The 19,816-nt window shown below is 41.5% G+C and overlaps 1 protein-coding gene across 1 annotated transcript in view; it reads right to left on the bottom strand.

The window, feature by feature from the left end:
* VPS41 (VPS41 subunit of HOPS complex) overlaps positions 1 to 19,816 on the bottom strand; it is an 828,363-nt gene that overhangs the window by 289,685 nt on the left and 518,862 nt on the right. Inside the window, exons 14-15 of the mRNA XM_085607440.1 lie at positions 18,214 to 18,270; positions 308 to 369 (exon numbers count right to left, since the gene is read on the bottom strand). Of these exons, the coding sequence (XP_085463566.1) occupies positions 308 to 369; positions 18,214 to 18,270 (119 nt within the window). The remainder of the gene's footprint in view (positions 1 to 307; positions 370 to 18,213; positions 18,271 to 19,816) is intronic.

The following is a 19,816-nucleotide window of genomic DNA, read 5'->3' as shown; positions in this document are numbered from 1 at the left end:
AATATAAACACACCAGTCTCAGTACAGGGATACTATTTTGACTCTTGATGACAGGATATGTCTGGCCACTGGTCAAAATACCCGCTGACAATAAAACTGACCATTTAGATTTCTGTTACAAAACAATAACGACATACATCTGCTGTACTGATCAAATCTGTCAGCTCCTTCAGAGTATGCAATGGCAAATTTTAAAGAGAAAATTGAATGGATTAGGGAGTTTGTTAAAGGCTGTTCTTTGATATGAAAATCATATTATGAGTAATTCCCAGTAAACAGACGTAGCGACTCAATCATAAAATATTACCGTGCAGCCAAGTCGTAATCTTGTTTCTCCACGAGGTGAGTTATGTAGGCCAAGCCTATATCCTGAACACAAACAGATCTCATATTAGTCATCTGTACATTTCAGACTGCTGCAATGACATATTTAACTGTGCTTGGTGTGTGAGGAGCTCATTAACATCTCTTTCATTAAGGTTTTTCCAGACTTTAGCAAGTGTCCTTCAGACAAACAATGTGAACATTACTGACAGCTGTGCTAGAGTAAAGGCAATGCATTAGTACTTTAGGTGTGTTTAAATATAACAGTCATTTGTGTTAACTGCTTTTAATTTCAACGTGTCTTTATTGAAATTTTTATTAAAGAGGTAAATAACCAACCAAAGGAGGAGGATGAGAAAAAGCTACAAAAGTTCAAATTTTATCACTGTAGGGCAGGTACAACATGTATAAACAAAAACATGTCTGGTAATATTTCTAAAGGAAGAAGCATATGTTGAGTGGAGCAGGTAGAAGCAAAGGTGTTAATGCCAGGAGGTATATCATGTATTAACAGAGATTTAAAAATACAGCGATGTATCAAAGTATGTCAAAGTAAAGAAACATCAAAAATTACCAGAGGACTTGTGGAGTGTCAGCAGAGATCAAAGATCAGAAAGAAAAGTAATAATGATGGGAAATGTACGGAAAGAATAAAGGAGAGAGGAAGTTAGGGAAACTAGGGTACAGATGTAGGTAAGGAAGGGAGGACCTAGAGGGGTAGGATTGAAAGGGAATGAGGAGGAAGTTGTGTGACTACTATAACATAACATAATATGGGGAGAGGTGTCATAGTAAGACAAAATTGCAGCAGCATGTTTGGGCCATGATCTTGGGTTCACAGATCCCAGGAATGCCAGATGTCATTTGAGATAGTGGAATGGCCTGGTAAGTTATATAGGGAGAAATGAGATCTGCATAAATAAGTGATGCTCTCCAATTGTGAAAAGAGACTTGGTTGAAATATTTCCAATCTAAAGAAAGCAATCATTAGAAGAACATCAAGGACGGCAAGGTCTAGATCACGAAGATTCAAAGCAGGGCAGGCCACGTGGGGACCTAACATTATGGTGGGAAAGACTAGTATGAGATTTGTTTTAAAAAATAGCATTAAGAGTAAATTGACTCTGCCAACCAAAGTGAGATATAAACTCTGCCAAGATTCCAATGCCTGCTTCGTTTTGTCCAATATATCAATCCAATTGGTATCGACGAGTTCCTCCAAATTAGGCCTAATCTTAATGCCTAAATAGACCACTTCCCCCATAATCCTATTGTCAAGTACAAGAGTTTGATCTGTGCACAAACACTGTGTTTTGGAATTATTAAGTTTATAGCCAGAATATCTCCCAAAAGATTCCGCTAACAATTCAATGGATGGTAAAGCCGAATTCAAATCAGACGTAACAACGGCGATGTCATCGGCATACGCCAGAACCTTATACTTCACCTCATTAGCAATAAAAGGGGGAATCTGTAAGCTAAGCTCGAGCATTTTAACAAAGGGATTGATATAAAAAGCAAAAAGAATTGGGGAACAAGGACAGCCTTGCCGCGTCCCTCTTCTAATCTGAACCTCCTCAGATTTGAGACCCATAGCGCAAATCCTAGCTGTTGGGGACTGATAAAATATCTGGAGTGCCAGAAGAAATTTAGTGCTAAATCCCAGACGTGTCATGACCTCCCACAAAAATTTCCAAGAAACGCGGTCAAAGGCCTTCTCGGCGTCGAGCAGGGCAAGACCCAGAAATCTGGACTCCGCCTGCGCGGCGTCGAGAAGAGCGATGACCCTATTAACATGATCTACCGTCCCACGCCCCGGCACAAAACCATGTTGTTGTAATGAGACCAGTCGTGGAACGTGAGGAGCCATGCGATTTGCTAATAATTTCGCATAGAGTTTACCATCACAATTAAGAAGCGATATCGGGCGGTACGACCCGGGTTGATCGGGGGATTTCCCCTTCTTCGGAAATATGGCAATATGCGCAGCAGCCCATGATTCGGGAGGAGTACCCAACCTGGCTGCCTGAAAAGTATCCAACAAATCAGCTCGAAGTTCTTTAAAAAAAGTCTTATAAATCTCTGATGGGAGAGAATCGGGGCCCGCAGCTTTACCAGAAGGTAAATTAAACACTGCGCGTTCCATTTCCTCATCAGAAAACGGAAGAACCAATTTTTCAGCAGCAGCGGGATCAAGTCTGTCCCATTCTAGAGTAGGGAGCCCAAGATCAGGTGGGATGTCATCATTACTCGGCTGACTATAGAGTTCAGAGTAGAATTGATGAAAAACTTTCATGATAGTCGCGGGATCTTGAACTAATACCTGTTGATCATTATAGATAGCTTTGATGTTAGATAATTGCTTTTTCGCCCGAACCCTCTGAGCTAAACATCTCCCAACTGTTTCTCCGTATTCATACATTTGTTTTCGATAAAGCTGATATTTAAGCGCAATCTCTTGGGCCCAAATAAGATTGATCTCCGCCTTACAGCGAGCTAGTTCATCAAGACTATCTTTGGGGTCTATTGCAGCCTGTAGATTAGTTATAAGCTCTAATTCCGCATCCCGTAGATGCGTATATAACTGCATCAAATTTTGTTTCCGAGTTTTTTGCAGATGGAGCGCAAAGCTAAGGACCTCACCTCTAAAGCAAGCCTTAAAGGAATCCCAGACAACAGCCGGTTCTGCAGATCCGCGATTAAGCTGAAAAAAATCTGGGATCCACTTTTTCATATGTGACACAAACGAAGTGTCAAACAGTAACTTCCTATCAAAGGTGAAAATTTTATCAAGTCGTGTAGTGACAACATTAGAAAAGGAAATAGTTACCGGGGCATGGTCGGATAACAATTTGGGATATATGCGAATTTGACAATGAGAAGCCCAAGCAGCGGGGATAAGAAAATAATCCAATCGGAAAAACTTAGTATGTGGGGAGGAAAAGAAAGTATACCCGGGTGTCTGAGGATGTAAAAAATTCCATCCATCTACCAAACCATGGTCATCCATCAAATTCTTTAGTGCCTGAAAAACCTTAGGTTTACGACCCCTATATGGAGAAGAAAAAAAAGGGCCTGCCCAGTCACTATCTAAATGGATGTTAAAATCCCCGCAGCAGAGAAGTGGAGAAGGCCATAATGCAAGCTCACCATTTAGAAAATTCAAAATTTTTGGATCATCATCATTAAAACCATATATTGTACAAAGAGTAAACCGCTTGTTGCCAATTAAACACTCAATAATAGCCCATCTGCCCTGTATGTCTGCTGAAATACGCTCAGTTTTAGTTATAGAAGGGCGTGCCAAAATAGCCACCCCCCGTGTTGTGTCCGATTGTTTAGAGGCCACTAACAAGGTATACCCCAAATCATCTAACTTCTGTCGTACCGACCACGAAATATGTGTTTCCTGAATACATATGATATCGGGATTAATAAGTTTCAACTCACTTTGCATCTTCCTACGTTTTTCATATCGGTTAAGACCACACACATTATACGTGGCGATTGTTAGATTCAAACTAGCCATCAGTTTGAGAACCTAAAAGTCCTTTAATAAAGCCAATCAAAAAATAACTCAAATAACAAAACATAAAAATAAAAAAGATGGTTGCGGAACATATTTTTTCCCCCATTTCTCCCTTCACCCTCAACCCAACCCAATCACCCCCCCCACCCAGTATACCACCCACCCCAATCTCAACCCTCCCCCCTCCCGACCTACCCACCCAATAATGAGGCATTAGGACTGTGGTCCTGATGATGGAGAGTTAGGATGGACTCACCCGCGGTGCCCCCATAATAGTGGAGTCAGACGTAACTACATAACTACGTAATAGAAATAACAGACTAAATCTAATCACTATACTATCTTCAGCCCAGAGGAGCTAGTTGTTGCAAAAATTCCTCTGCGGCAATTTCAGACTGAAAAAATTGATTTCGGCCCTGCGCCACCACCCTTAATTTAGCAGGGTTCATTAAAAACGCCTGTGCCCCCTTTGCATGAAACATAGGAATTAACTGGCGGAGGCGCCATCGACGTGAGACAGTTTCATGGGCAAAATCGGGTCTAACAAAAAAGTGGACCCCCTTAGCCAGGCGTTTACGATTGGGGCGGGCAAGGTCGAAAACAGCATCTCTTGCGAGGAAATTATTGACAGAAATCAGAATGGCACGGGGGTATTTAGGATCTGAGCCAGCCTGGGTAGTTTGCTGTTTTTGATGGAACGGAAAACGGTGAGCTCTCTGAATCTGTGTCCCCCAGTCCCAATGGGAGAGCTCCGGGAAAAGCCTCAGTGAACAATTGAATTATAAATTGTCTCGCATCATCATGCTCCACCCCCTCGGGAACACCCAGCACGCGTAGATTGTTCCGGCGCATCTGGTTTTCAAGCTCAGATAGTTTCCAAGTGACATCATCCTTTTGTTTTTTGAGAGCAGTCACCATATCCGTCTGTGTGGATAATGCATCTTCCAGAGCGGAGATACGATTCTCCGTCTCATTAACTCTAATACCAATCTCGGCAGTAGACTTGTTAATGCGTCTAATGGCATTTTGCAGTTTGCGACAGGCATTTTGGGTTCTAGCGTTCTCCAACCGAGTCTCCGCTCTGTGTGAGATCATTGTATCATAGATCATTTCTAATGTTATTGGTTTAGAGGAGTCCGATGCTTTCAATAAAATTGAACTTACAGGATCTTCTCCTATATTACCCAGAGTACTTTATTTTTTTCGTGCTGTCCCTTTATTAGTCCCTAGGCCCAAAATTCGTCAATTACAGTCAATTTGTGAAAAATATTTATGGGCTCCTGGAAAAATACGCAGAGCTTCACGCTTTATGACACTCCCTTTGGTTCGTGGGGGCTGGGGGGTGCCAGATTTCGCCCTTTACCAGATGGCCTGTTTGCTTTTAAGAATGCGTACTCTCCTGACTGGAGAGGCAATATCTAACATGGCAGAAAATCCATCGATTTACCATATTACTTTAGGTCCATCTGCAAAAAGTTGTCTGATTTCTAATTTTGACAGTAGCTATTACAAACACACACGGTTTAAAACTATTATATCTGCCTTTAACACTTGGAAAAGTCTCAGGAAAATGTGTAATATGCCCAAATTCACAATATATACTCCATTCAAGGCTCCACATTTATTGCCGTCAATTTTTGGTGATGTAGTTGCACGATGCTGGCACTTTAAAGGTATTACATGTCTCGGCGACTTCGTTTCTGTTGATGGTTCTCTTCTTTCTTTTGATACACTTAGATTACAATTTGATTTAGACAATAATCATTTCTTTAAATACTTACAGATTCGGGATTTTTTATATAAACACACCATGCCATTGACTTCAAATGATGTTATGGATGCTATTAGATTACAACCTCCTATTGGAACTATCTATAAACACTTATTAACTTATCGTATAGATGATATTGATAAAACTAATCAGAAATGGTCGGGCAAGATAATGTCTGCCTCCATTAATATTCAAGAATCTATTAAAATGGCTCATATGGTTTTTTTTTCTGCTTCATTAAAAACACAATTGTATAAGACTATTTTTAATTTATATCACACTCCGGCTGTGATGATGAAATGGGGTAATTCATCTTTATATTCTAATTCTGGTGAATGCTTCCGTTGTAAAACAAGAGAGGCTGATTTATTACATGTCTTTTATGCATGTTCATCTTTAACATCTTTTTTTAATCAAATTTCAAACTTTCTTGGCTATGTTCTTAGGAAACCTGTAGTATTTTCACCAAAGCTAATTCTACTGGGTATAGGGGATGAAATCATTGAGGGGCACCCTCTATTTGAATTTCGTTTTTTTTCTTTTTATTATTGCCGCCACAATCCGCTTGTCTATAGCTACTGCCTGGCTGCAACCACAAGCCCCGAGTTTTGATGTATGGCGATCTAAGCTTTTTACTTTGTATAATACTGAAATTAGTATATATTTGTTAAAAAAATCTCGCAAAAGAAACTTAGGTCTTACAATTTGGCGTCCTTTAAAAGATTATTTTGATGTTTAATTTGATAAATTTATATAAGTTTTATATAAGTGGATATCACAGAAATGAGATATATGTGATATATGTTATGTGATACATGTGACCTGTACTGTTTTATGTTAAGGATACACTGCAATTGTTGGTTTGTGGAACACTAATAAAAATTAAAAAAAAAAAAAAAAAATAGCATTAAGGTGGTTTGTAACTTGTTCCCAGAATGATGGTAAGAATTTGTATTTGAAGAACATATGAGGGAGGTTTGTTGCAAAGTCTAACATACATTTGAAGATCCTAATTTTAATGTAAGCAATTTAACCAGAGCCCAATGTAGAAGATGTATAGCAAAGAGTTTGGTTTGATATAGTACGGGAGAAATGTTTCATGAGGATATCAGTACAATTCTTATTCCACAGAGTCTTCGAAAGGGGAGCTCTCCCAATTTGAGAAAAGTAAGAGATCCAGTTGACTTGTATCGGACGAGGACATTTGGTTGACTTATTTTGCAAGAATTTGTAGATCGTGGAGGCCATATGGCCTTTCATGTGCCATGTAGCTAACATATAAGGTAATGAGTGCATTGTTAGATAATCAAGATTGGTGATTCAGCCTGATTTTTTTTTATATCATAAAAAGCTATATTGGGTAGGTCAAAAGTATTTTGGAGGGCCGCAAAGGTCTGACCTTGTGTAAAGGTCTTGAACAAGACTGATGCCTCTGTTAGCCTAAGACGTAGTCGTTGATCGTGCAATTGGAGCTTCCAATTTCTTATAGTGGCAACTTGGATTCATGTATTGGACACAGGAGATTTTTTTATCAATGATTCGAAGGGCAAAGATGGTGACAAAAAGAATTTTGGGAATACTTTTAGCAGGGGAGATATGGTCCATCGAATAGAGTGTTTGTAGTGCGAAGGATAAGGAGATTTTCTTCTATCACTAGTCAGGGAGGGTGTAGGAAGGGTGCAGTAGAAACCATTTAGCGCCTAGAGAAGCAAGAAAGGCAGATTGATAGCTGTAGTAGGGAGGGCAGTTACAACCACCGTCTCGCTTAGGGAGATACAGTTTCTTAGGGGAAATTCTTATTCTTTTCTGCGACCACCAAAAATCTGAGGAGAGTTTCTCTAAGGTAGAAAATGACATAGGAGGGAGCCTGACAGGAATCATGCTGGAGAGAAAGTTTAATAAAGGAGTCATCATCATTTTAATAGTTTCTAATATTCCCCACCAACAGACGCATTTGGAAGAGCAAGTTCTTAATTTTGAGGATAGTATAATGTTTGTTATGTGCAATGGAGTCTGAGAGGCTGTTGTTAAAGCAGATATCCAAATACTTAAAGTATTTGGATTGCCACCCAAGTCTGAGACAAGAGAGGGAGTACAGTGTAGGTTGAGAGGGAGGGCCTACATTTTATCTTTGTTTAGGTAATATCCAGAATAGGATGAGTAAGTATGGATGATGTCCATAATAGCCGGAAGGGACGATTATCTCCTCTGGGAAAATAAGAATATTGTCAGCTTATGCAGCTGTCATGAAGCATTCGTTTTGGAAATAAAAGTCTTTGATGTTAGGTGAATTGTTAGGAGGGCGAATTAGATGGTTTATAGAGACGACAAAAAATAGAAGGGATATTGGGCATCCTTGACGGTTGCCCTAACGCAGTGGGAAAGAGGGCTAGAGAGATCCATTAATCCTAATGCACGCACTTGGATCTGCATACAGTGAAATGGTAATTTTAATAAAGTTATCGCCGAGACTGCACCGACATAAAGATACTTCCAAGTAAGGCCATATGCTTTTTCGGCATCCAGAGCTATTGCCGCAGTGGGGGAGTCAGAGAGGGCAGCCTTTCAATAATATAGCAAAATACTTGAATGTTGTCACCAGCTAATTTGCCCTTAATGAATACCGCTTGTAAGGAATTAATGATTTTTGTCGTAATGACGCCCTCTAAACAGGAAGCCACAATTTTTGCTGCCACATGGATTAGGGAGATTGGGCAAAAGTTGTTTGGATAAGAGTGGTCTTGACCCTCTTTGGAGATTACAACAATGGTAGCAACTGCCACTGAACCCGAGACAGCTCCGGAGAAAGCAAAGTGATTCAGTGTGGATTTGAGGGGGGAGATTATGAAGGAGATTAAAGATTTATAGACATTGATAGGGAAACCTCCTGGTCCAAGGGCCTTACCCACATGGGTAGCTTTAATGGCTGTCAATATTTCATTCTTCTCCATGGGTCTATTCAATATTTCAATGTCACTTTCACATAAGTTATGTTATGGTATACAATTTGTAGAGCGCATGGCTGCCTCAGCAACGGGGCGTCCAAGCGCTAGCCTCGACAGTTAACCAACTGTAAAGAGAGACCCAGGGGAAAGAGAAATGGCCCAACAGAGAACTTAGATGGAAAACAGCCAGGTCTTCGGAGATTTCCTAAAGGACCAGTGGTTCTGACTGCACCTCAAGGGAATGTGCCAAAGGGCAGGGGCTTAGCGCGGGAAAGACCAGCCACCCGCCCTTACTCTTCTTACACGTGGCACACAGGTTAAGTTAAGATCAGCAGAGCGCAAGGACCGTGAGGGGAGGCATGACATCAGCAAATTTTATAAAATGAGGGCCTCCCTGAAAAAGAAAGATCTCAAGGGCCGTGGACACAGCCTTAAGCTGAATACACTTGTCCACCTGGAGCCAGTGTAATTTACGAATAGCGTCCACAGCGGAGAAGTACTTTGGAAACGTTGAGATTGGGGTATAGAATACAGAAAATCAAGGCAAGTTTCTTTGAAGTTCTGGATAGAGGGAGTGTACAGTTTGGCGTAGAAATCTCTAAAGACTACTAAAATGTCATTAATATTAGTTTTGAGATTACCAAAGGGGTCTTTGATGGATGTAATGCTAGAACTATTTCTTTTATATTTCAAAGAGACCACAAGAGATGTACCCGCTCTTTTAAGGTATAGGACTTTTTTCCCTTTCATCGCATTGACCGAGATGTGCTCTTTAACTTAAAATTGAGTTGTATTCACATTTTAATTTCCTAAGTTTCTCAAGAATCAATGGGTTTTTGGACTTACTGAACAGGATTTCATGACTTCTAATTTCTTTAGAGAGAGACTCAATAGAGCCATATGCTTAATGATGTATCCACGTACAGTGCATCTCAATGCGTTCACAAGAATGATTGAGTAGGAGACCGAGCCCTTATGTTCCTTTAGAACAGATCAATTTCACAAGCTAAGTTCTGGCGTTCAGCCGGCTCCTCAATGAAGTCGTTATGGAATCGGAAAGCTGTATTTTTACATTGAGGTGGGGCAAAAGAAAGAGAGAGTATAATGGCCACATAATCCGTTATACAAATAGGCTCAATTGATGAAGATGAAAAATATTGTAAAAAGGAGGGGCTAGTTAGGAGGTAGTCAATTTGTCAAAAACTCTGATGCAGATGCGAAAAGAAAGTGAGGTCTCTACCTGAAGGAATGTGGAGTCTCCAGATGCCCTCTAGTCCCAGGGCAGAGCAGAATTCAAGCATGGCTTTATGCACTTTTGGGGGTCGAAACTTAAAAATCTAATCTTTGTCTATAATTGGGTACATAGACAGACTGAAATCGCCACTGCAGATAATACGAGCGGACAAGGGGAGGGCTGCCAATTTAGATATGAGTGACATCCAGAAGCGAGGTACATCACGTTGGGAGCATATATATTAACCGCATATATATTTAAGCACATATACCTTGGAGTCGCCCCATTGGAGTCTAGTGCCCAGCCACCTATTCCTGTTATCTTCTTCAGCCGGAAATATGGGTAGGCCCCAGTCTCTCGAGATAAGTGAAATTACACCATTTTTCTTGGAGGATGCTTCTGAGCACACCAAGTCATTGACCCACCCTCCCCGCATTCAGAGGGCTTGTTTGTAGGCTATTTTAGTTTTTTGAAGAATTACTATGGGCCTCATGTAGGTGGGCTTGCATTTACCACTTCATAAATACCGAATCATACCGATTCGGTATTTATGAAGTGGTAAATGCAATGTAGGTAATGAGTCGGTAAATATTACCGATTCGGAAAAATTCGGTAATTACCGAATCGGTATTTACCGATTCGGTAATGAGGCATACCTTCCCATTGATGGGAAGGTATGCCTCATTACCGAATCGGTAAATACCGATTCGGTAATGGGGGAGCACATGCAAGGGTGGCAGGGTGTCACATTGACACCCTGTTGCACCCCTGATTCGGCCATGTGTGCACATGTGGCGCACATACATGCCCTAAGGGCATGTATGTCTGCCACATTGCACACTTCTAAGCGCTATAAAATGCTTTTACACATCCATTCTTTATTTACCACCAACTATTAGTTGGTGGTAAATACCGACTCCAAACAACACCCACACACTCCCCCTACATCTCATTTCTGTATTCGGAATTTACCGAATCGGTAAAATTACCGATTCGGTAAATTACCGAATACAGAAATGAGCCCCCTACATGTCACAAGCCTAAATACCGGTCGGTAACGGTATAATTACCGAAAATCGGCCGTTACCGACCGGTATTCGGCTCCGTACATGAGGCCCTAAGTCACCAGTTAGCTTATCACAATATTCAGAGATTTGACGGCATTTGATTGGGTGGGTGAGGCCATTGGTGTTTAGGAAGAGTACTTTTGTGGTGGCCATACGCGAGTAAGGAGCATGTGATAGAAGTGGGACCGTAGATGACATAGGATTACTGGATGTGGAGAAAGGAGAGTATAATTAGCACAGCGCAAAGGGTCAAATACAGCATTGGTGACGGTCAGAAATCTTAGTATCGATGATTGGGGACCTCAGAGCGATTCTATGAAGGCATATATCTGCAGGGAGGCACGACACGTCAGCAATATAGTGAGGGGGACACAGAAGGGAAGAAGGAAAGAAAATAAATATAACAAAAGAGTTACAATTTTAAGAACGGAAGCAGAAGTCTCAAGGAGACTAAGAGATAAATGCAGAGCTGTGTGGAGACACAAGCTCGAAGGGAGTCAGCAGGAAGAGATGCATTACAGTTGGAATAGGAGCCAGAATAGGTATAGGCATAAGGAAGCCGAGTAGGGCATCAGTATACAAGACAGAGCACTACAGACCGGCATTTGGACAATAAAGAACAACGTAACAAGGGGGCACAAGACAGGTGGTGTCATTCTGTTGAGTATAATAAACAACAAAAGAGTCAAGAACAAAAGGAGCAATAGTTGTAAATAACAAGCCCCTACATGTATTGGAGGTGAGGCTACATTGAATATAGAAGACCTGAGGCAACTCTATGTGGTATTACATCATACCCACCAATATGAAAACTCCAACACTGGAAAACCCGGATAAAGAAAACAAGCGAACATAGTAACATCTCATGGTTTTCCAATAAAAACATGGCAGGAGTTATAAAAGAACATCAGAAGGAGGGATATAACAGTGCTATGCATGCAAGTTAATAAACAAGCATTGGCTGTAATAAAGTAATCACCAGAAGGAATGACCAAGATCTGTGAGGAATAACAACCTGTCAATAAAAAGTTAAAATGTGTATCATACTAATTAGTTAAAGTCTAACATCACTGGAGCGACACTTGTGAATGAGAAGCATTGATCATGCTCCTTGGTCAGAAAGGCGCTAGTGCAGAAGCAATGACAGAACCTGGAAGGACAATATATCAGATATTGGTAAAAGAGCATTATCAATGCCGAGAGGAGATGCCGACCCTCCCGCAGTGGCCGGCTGGAGAAACTCTCTCCTAGTATGGGCAAAGGCAGAAAGTACGTCATCACACAGGGAGGAAATAGCAGGAATGCGTAAATACCCTATTGCCCAGCCATGGGATGCTGTAATGATGGATCAGACGCGCGCGGGAGGGGGGGTGCAGCTCTTCTCAGGAGGCTGGGAGTCAGGGTGGAGATGATGAGGTGGGGGCGGTTACGCCTGAACTCTCCATGAGCCAAGGTAGCGACGACAATCACTGATTCCCTTAATCACCAGGAGGATGGGGGACACATCTAATGCAGTATGGCTACATAGACAACACATTTCCTCTACATACTCTAACCAGGGCATGACGATGTGATGACGATTTTCTTTGTTTGTTTCCATGTTTAAATTGTAGATTTACAAAAACAACAAATTATATCGGATTTTGTCAGGATTAGGCATTAAGCTGTATATTCAGGTACAGACATGGATGTGTAAAGCTGAGATAGGATGAATAATCTTCTCTGTTTTGTATGGAAACTAAAAAGTGGTCCTTCTGATAGTTGGTACACCGAATATGCAATCTGTGATCAGTCACTGGCCACATGGACTTAATGCACACCACGGTTTGCGACTGCTCCCGAAATGACTGCTGGTCCATTCCTGCACCTGTGCTGATTGGTTGTTCACTGTCTCATTCAAGCTCGATTACTCACCTGTCTTCCCTTTCCCTCTCCCCTTCCTTTTCGGTTTTCATTTATGTTCACTGTAACCTGTTTGTTTAACAAAATGCAAATAAAGATATTTTAAAAAATAAATTAAAAAAATCGGCGCCGAGAGGAGAAACCTGCGCCTTTAGGCATATTTTAGTGGGCACCATGGGGGGTGTCAATGAAAACTGCCATGCATGGGAGCATATGAAAGAGTCATGGTGTAGACAAGGAGGAGGATAGGTCTTCATCAATACTGGTTTCAGCTTTAATATCAAGAACGTTTACCAATCTAGGTGTTCAGAGAAGACCATTGTCTTCCCTTTAAAGTGGAGAGGAGTTGGCCTAACGGCTAGGGCAGTCGACCTCGGAACTGGGGAGTCTCGGCAATGATGCTGAACATCCTGAGATTCTGGGCAAAATCTCTTAATCTCCCCGTGCCTAACAAACAAAAAACAAACACGTGTCCTCATGTAATGCAACTGGTGCTATGTAAAGCGCTCTGATACCCGATTCAGGTCTAGTTCACGCTATATAAAACTGTATAAAAAAATATATATATATTTTAAATTGGAAATAATCCATGTAGAAACAAAGTCAATCAACAGAGGGTAAATTGTTTTCAATATCCTCCTGGAGGCCAAAGATCCTGTGATTGCTTCTTCTATTTCTGTCCTCCAGGTCAGTTATGTCCCTCTTTAGACAAGCCAGCAAGGAGTCTTTTTTTCTTTAGATGTTTCACTTGCAAATTGCTATAGTCTTCAAGGAAATTGATTCTGGCCTTGGCATTGGAGATCCGTACTGTCATGTCCTTCAAATCCTTTCTTATAGCAGGGACATCGGCTTGCAGCAGGAGTTTGCTGCTTTTTTTTATGCTTTGGGCAATATCATGGACCAAGTTTAATTTCTTCAAAATGGTGCCCTGTGTAGATGGGTTATTTGACATATCTCTGACCAGAGAGTCCGAAATAGGAGGGCTTTATTTTGGTCTTTTAAGGTTTCCCTTAATGTCTTTCTCTTTGTTTTCTTTTTGGTCCTTCGTGTCTTTATGCTGTCTAAATTCTGCCATACTCCTACCGATAGTAATTTCCCCAGGCATAAGAGGGTTATTTGGCTTACCCCTCAGTTAAACACACATGCTCCGACCAATAGGCCACAAAGACGTTCATTGCTCAGAGTAAAGGATTTCCAAGTTGGTGATGGACAAAAGTAGGAAATGGTGAAGGTAGCAGCAAAGTCGGTGTGGATTTGACCCGCCATAGAGCGACGAGGTTGTATGTTAATATCATTGCTTTGGGAGGATTAGGTTGAGCACAAGATGACGAGGTGGATCACAACAAACTTCTCTCAGGCTCCAAGGAGTGAATGGTAAGTGTGGGGTATATGAGTAGGGCACAAGCCTTACAGGTGTCTTTGGGTACCCACACCAGTCTCTCCTGGGACGACTTCTTGGTGGCTAGATCTAGCCAAATTACTACAGAGGTGCGGAGGGCACCGCTACCGCAACCCAGCAGAAAGGACCAACAGAAATGTGCTTCAAAGTACAAAGCAAAACTTGAATTTCTGCAGCGCCCCAAAAGGTGAGCCGCGATGGTAGTTTAAGAGAGTACCTTATTGCACAATTAACATACACACCGGAATGGTGGGTAGTAAGAGTGCTGGATTGGGGATCCACCCGGCATGTAATGATCTATATTGGCAATTGCACAGGTAAACACAAACCACCAGGCAATCAGAGAGCAGAGGGGGGATGAACCTCATCTCCACAACGGATTCTACAGATTGCTGTGCCCTCTAGGGTCTAGACCACATGCCCTGGCAGGTTGATCGAGAGCTGGGAGAACTGCACTGCAATATTGAAGTCAGGCATGTCGTCACATCTTGACCTTGTGTGAAATCACAAGCCCCCGCTTGTCGGTGGAATTAGTTTCCAAGGTTATTTCATCACCATCCTGGCCGTGGTGGGTACTGGATGCGATGTAGAGGCCAGATCGTACATCAAGGCAGACTGTCAGTGAGCTAGGTGAGCAGTGCAGCCATAGTGGAGTCAGGCAGGCCACAACACACTTCCACTGCACCCTCACCAAACACCTCTTATGGGTGGCATTTAGTCTGTCGGTAGGTTAGAAACTCACCATAACACTTGCCAGAGTGGGATCCGTGGTCAGATTTGCAGAAGAAGGGCCCTTGAAGGTAACTAAGCTAAAAAGCAGCCGCAGACTTGCTGAAGCTCAGAGAGGAGCCACCATTACATTTGGGCTCCAATTGAATATCTGAGTACTGAATACCAAGGCTGCGTACTCTTGATTCCAGCGTGTCTCTTAAATCCACCACCAGACACTGTCCCCCTTTAGCTCACCCTTGCAGGTTCTTTTTGATCCAAGGTTCCTCCCTTTGTCATGTTTTTTCTGTCTTTCTTTCCAGCCTTATTTCTTCTTTGTGTGTTTTTCTCTTTTCTTTACTTTGCATCAAAGTCTGACGAGAAGTGCTGATCCCCAAAAATAAGTCTCAGTGCGCCTCACCTACAACCACCGGCTCAACTTAAGCACTGCCTCCAACGTTCCGAAGCTTGGTGTGCAAGGCTCTCTAGATGATTTTCAAACACAATCACATATAAAGTTGCCACTGTTGCAAGGATTCCCCTTAGAAACAGAACTGTGCCTTGGGAGAACAGGATGTCAGACTGTAGGGACTGAGTCTCTCTACCACGTCAGTACCTGTAGGCCCAAATCAGACTAACTCACAGTGCCTCACCTGAACTCCTAACCTTTCCAGAGTAGTGGGTGATTTCAGCAAACCTAGAACATGAAGCTCTAGTCCCCAAGGGAACCGTGGGAATAGATCATCACCTTTCGTTCTAACTCATGCATGTCCATAGTAACAGAAGAAAGGCACAAAGAAAATTTACAATATATTAATTGAAACAACTGTAGTCTATTTTGAAGCAAATGTGCCGCCACCAGTAAACCAATCCAAATAAGCAACTTAATCAACATTACTAGCAGGCTGTAAACAATGAACAACTCAAGCATGGCAACTAATATATCTATCTAGGCCTACCCTCACTATGTGAGCACCAGGATATTAGTGATCTGTGGGATTAGCACCGGACACCCTATCTGGTGTATGTAGTTAGGTGGTGGGCATCACAGTTGTAAACTCAGTTTAGGCAAGGCTGCTGCCTTCGTTCCACGACCGGTATCTCTGCTGGAGTTCTACTCACTGCTCCCCAAAGGGTTAAGACACAGTTTATATGATAAGAACTACTGTGTTGGAAAACTGCAGCTGTGCTACAGTGTTAGGTCTAAAAACTTTAGGAAATTTTGTCGACTGGGCACAAGAAAACAGTACACCATGTTGTTCGACCTTGTACAAAATGTTCAGACTGAATCCCAAGAAGAGTCACTGAATAACAAATATTATGTGCGGCGTATTTCTAAAATAATATCATGTGACAAAAACAAATGAGGCTGTGCAAAGCAAAGGCCGCCTGAAGCAGCTAATACGTGAAACCAAGGGAGAACTAAAGTTGGCCCAGAAGGGAAAACACTACACCACAATATGTTGACATAACTTTTCAGTAATACAACGCACACACCACTACTCCAATGAAGTACACCAATGACGCAGAGACACATGAAGCATACTCCCAAACTGCTACATTTTTTAAACTACCTTTAGAATTTGTAGAAAGAAGTGAATGTACACTTTATATGATGGTCACATTTGTCCTTCGGTTAACATTTAGAAAGCTTACCCTGCAGCAGAGCAGAAAGCTATTTACATTATCAACAAACTGTAATAATTATTATTTTGATAATGATTCCAAAGTATTCTCAACAGTAGCCTCTTGAATTTTTTTTCTTTTACTTTTGATGCGGACTCACAAGTGAATGTCACTCAGATTACTGCCACCCTTTCAATGCGCCCCGCATGTATTTTGTGCCATGTAAATTAAGAGCCACATAATTAAATCCATAACCAAAAGTTGGAGAGGAACCTTTTATAGAAACCTAACGGACGTTTGGTCAAATGTATGTTTTAAACGATTTTTATCTACCTAAACTCAGAAGGAATTCAGTAGGCGCTTTTATAGACCTAAATCATAATTCGATTCAAATCCGATTTTTGATGGTCACACACAAAGTGAAAACAATTTCTTCTTAAGGTGACCAAGTGTCATTAGTCTCGGAGCTGGCCGAGCACATGATTTTCATCGGCAAATATGGGGGTGAAATGAAAAGATAGATTTTAGAAATAAAATAAAGGCATGCCAAATGAAATCCTGCAAAAGTAAAACTAATTTTGCAGCCTGCGTCTCTAAAGAACAAAGCAAGCCGTCCTTCGAATATCACAAACAGGAAAAACATTTGGAAACGAGGAATGGGACTCAAGCAAGGAATACATAGAAGTAGTGTTGGGGGTGCCACTTCTGAGAAGGTACAACATCCAGTGGGACCAACCCCTGGGATAAATGCCACCGAAGCAGTATCCAGGATGGTCCTTACCTCTCCCAATTCGAAATCTGCAAGCTTGAAAAGAACAATGCATTAACCTCTGGAAGGAGTCAAATTGCCACAATTTCCAGAATTGTCACTTGTGTGCAAGACCCGCATGTTGTGCAGAAAACGTTCCTGGAACATGCCTTAACATGTTCCGAAAAATTTGAATTATTTGATTACATTTATTATGTGGGGAGAGGAAATGAATTCCTAGTTTGGGGGATACATTTACAGAAGTCACATTTGAGATCATTGTCTATGCTATGGTAGAACTGGAGGAGTGCCTACAAATGTCAATATACCTGAATATCCCAAGCACGACTGAGCTGTCCTAAGGGAGATGAGTTGTGGAGGCCAGATACAGACAGGGAAGCAGGGAGGAACCTGGTTTTCAAGTGACAGGCGAACCCACGACAGAAGAGAGAGAGAAGGCCAGCATTCCACACGAGTGTTGCAGCAAGTTTGCAATCCCCGGGCCAGCCCCGCCCATCCCTCGAAATCTGAATCCTTGGGACTCATGGTTAGTTAAGGTGTTTATGAATGTGAAGTTTGGTGGACAGTTCGGTACCATGTCCGGCCACAACTGCACGTTTCCCAGTCAAAACAAGGATCAGTCGGGAGGCATGAAAAGGAAGCTGTGCTTTCCAAGCACATTGGCAACTGTCCAATGCCATTTTGCAATTAAATTGTAAGCAGCAGTGCATACAATGGTCATTTTGCCTTCGCGTGAAGCAATGCATTTTATAAAGCTGAGAATAAATTTGAATATTAGAAAATGTGTTCATGATCTGATGTCTTCATCAGGTTATCACTATAAAAATATTTTAAACAAATACGTGAAAAATTACACCTAAAAACTGCTTTGTTAAGCACATAAATACCAAACAGGCATAACTACTACAAAATCATATGTTTTACAAAATGCAAACTCACCTGAACCTTATGTCGCTTTATATTCTTTTGGCTGATCTCTGTTGCCATTAAAGCTTCCTACAAAGAAGTACAGAAAAGTGAAATGCAGAACATAGGACAAAGCAAATACATAATGCACTATCTTTCTTTAGACGACATTCTCTGATGCTAATTCTAAGGATGTTTCTTTGTGAAGTCAATTGCAGGAATACAAGATGTGATTCCCCTCCTGGAGTGGCCTCCAGACATGATAATGAGGGGCTGGGTATCACCTTTAAGTGAGAGCATACCAGAGGAGGTTGGCAAGAGTAAGTCGGTGAACTGGATGCAATCATCAAATTTGGCCCTGCATAAAAGAGCAGAAAAATCTAATTTAAACAGAAAAAAACAATGCACATATGGACATCAACTATTACCACTGGCTTGTACTTTGGTATCCCTGCCACTGCTCTAGCTGCCACAAAGACAGTGGCAAGAAGAGAAAGTGGAGCAATGACTAATTTCTGTAGTTTTCTATCTTTGGCCTAACCCAACACAACCAACAGCAAACAGGAGGCTGTTAAGGGGCAAAGGGCTTGGCAAGCAGATTAATCCAGCGACATTACTCAAAAAGTGCAGGAGGAAACATCCGCTACACATGCCAATATGGTAATTGGCATTGCATCCTCAATCCCAGAACACTTAGAGAATTCAAATCCACAAAATAAAAAAAACAGAACACAGTATAAAATGGTTTGTAGAGACGATGAAATAAAAAATAATCAACATTTAGAAATGTATGAGAAACTTAAAACAAACAAGTAACACATCTTTGTCATTCATAATGACCAGACATAGAAAAACACTTTAGAAACATCAACAAATATCCCCAATGAAATCAGTCAGAAATAACCAGATGAAGCAAACAACTTGAAGATGCTACCTTAGAGCGATATGTTTCCTTCAGTGCTATTAAGTCTCAACTGTCAAGATTGCAGAATCTCATTTTAAACCGATCCCCATAAACTTGTGGTGTTGTGCAGGGATCGGCAATCTCACCAGGTTTGAGGTAAGACCACAAATGGAGATGCCAAGGGAAAAACGAATCCCATCAGTACACAAAGCACTATCTCATCACCCCTTCCCTTGGTGACTCTCGTGTTGAACAGATACTGAGCGCCCCTGCAGTCGCATGTTGAACTATGGGTTGTTAAGAAGGTAGTGTGTGTCTTGGGCTGGATACCTTATGTCTCCATCCAGACCTCCACAAAGTTGGCTTCTTGTTCAGTACATGTAAATTAATTCTCTTTAAAGAGCATTTAGAGTTTTGGTTAGAGTCCTAATTGGAGATGTGTATTCACGTTCAGGAGCTCCTTCCGAACTTTAATTGAGTGGCTCCTGCACACGACAGATTCACATCAAAGTACAAGGGAAAAATAACAATTGAATCCTTCACAGTTCACTTATATAATCCTCATTGCAGCCCTGAAAATATGTTCCCTGCACATTACCCTCTTCAAACTAATAAGTAGGTCCCTCTAGCCCTTTGCCAGCCCTCTTCAATGGCTTACGAAATCATCTCTAGATTTGAACAATCTCTAAAGGCATATTTTGGTCTACTGGCTATGTTATCTCAGTACACAAT

The sequence above is a fragment of the Triturus cristatus genome, chromosome 5_2 (genome assembly GCF_964204655.1).
Source record: "Triturus cristatus chromosome 5_2, aTriCri1.1, whole genome shotgun sequence".
Taxonomy (NCBI): Eukaryota; Metazoa; Chordata; class Amphibia; order Caudata; family Salamandridae; genus Triturus; species Triturus cristatus.
The sequence above is the reverse complement of the archived record's forward strand: the minus strand, read 5'-3'. Positions and strand labels throughout refer to the sequence as shown.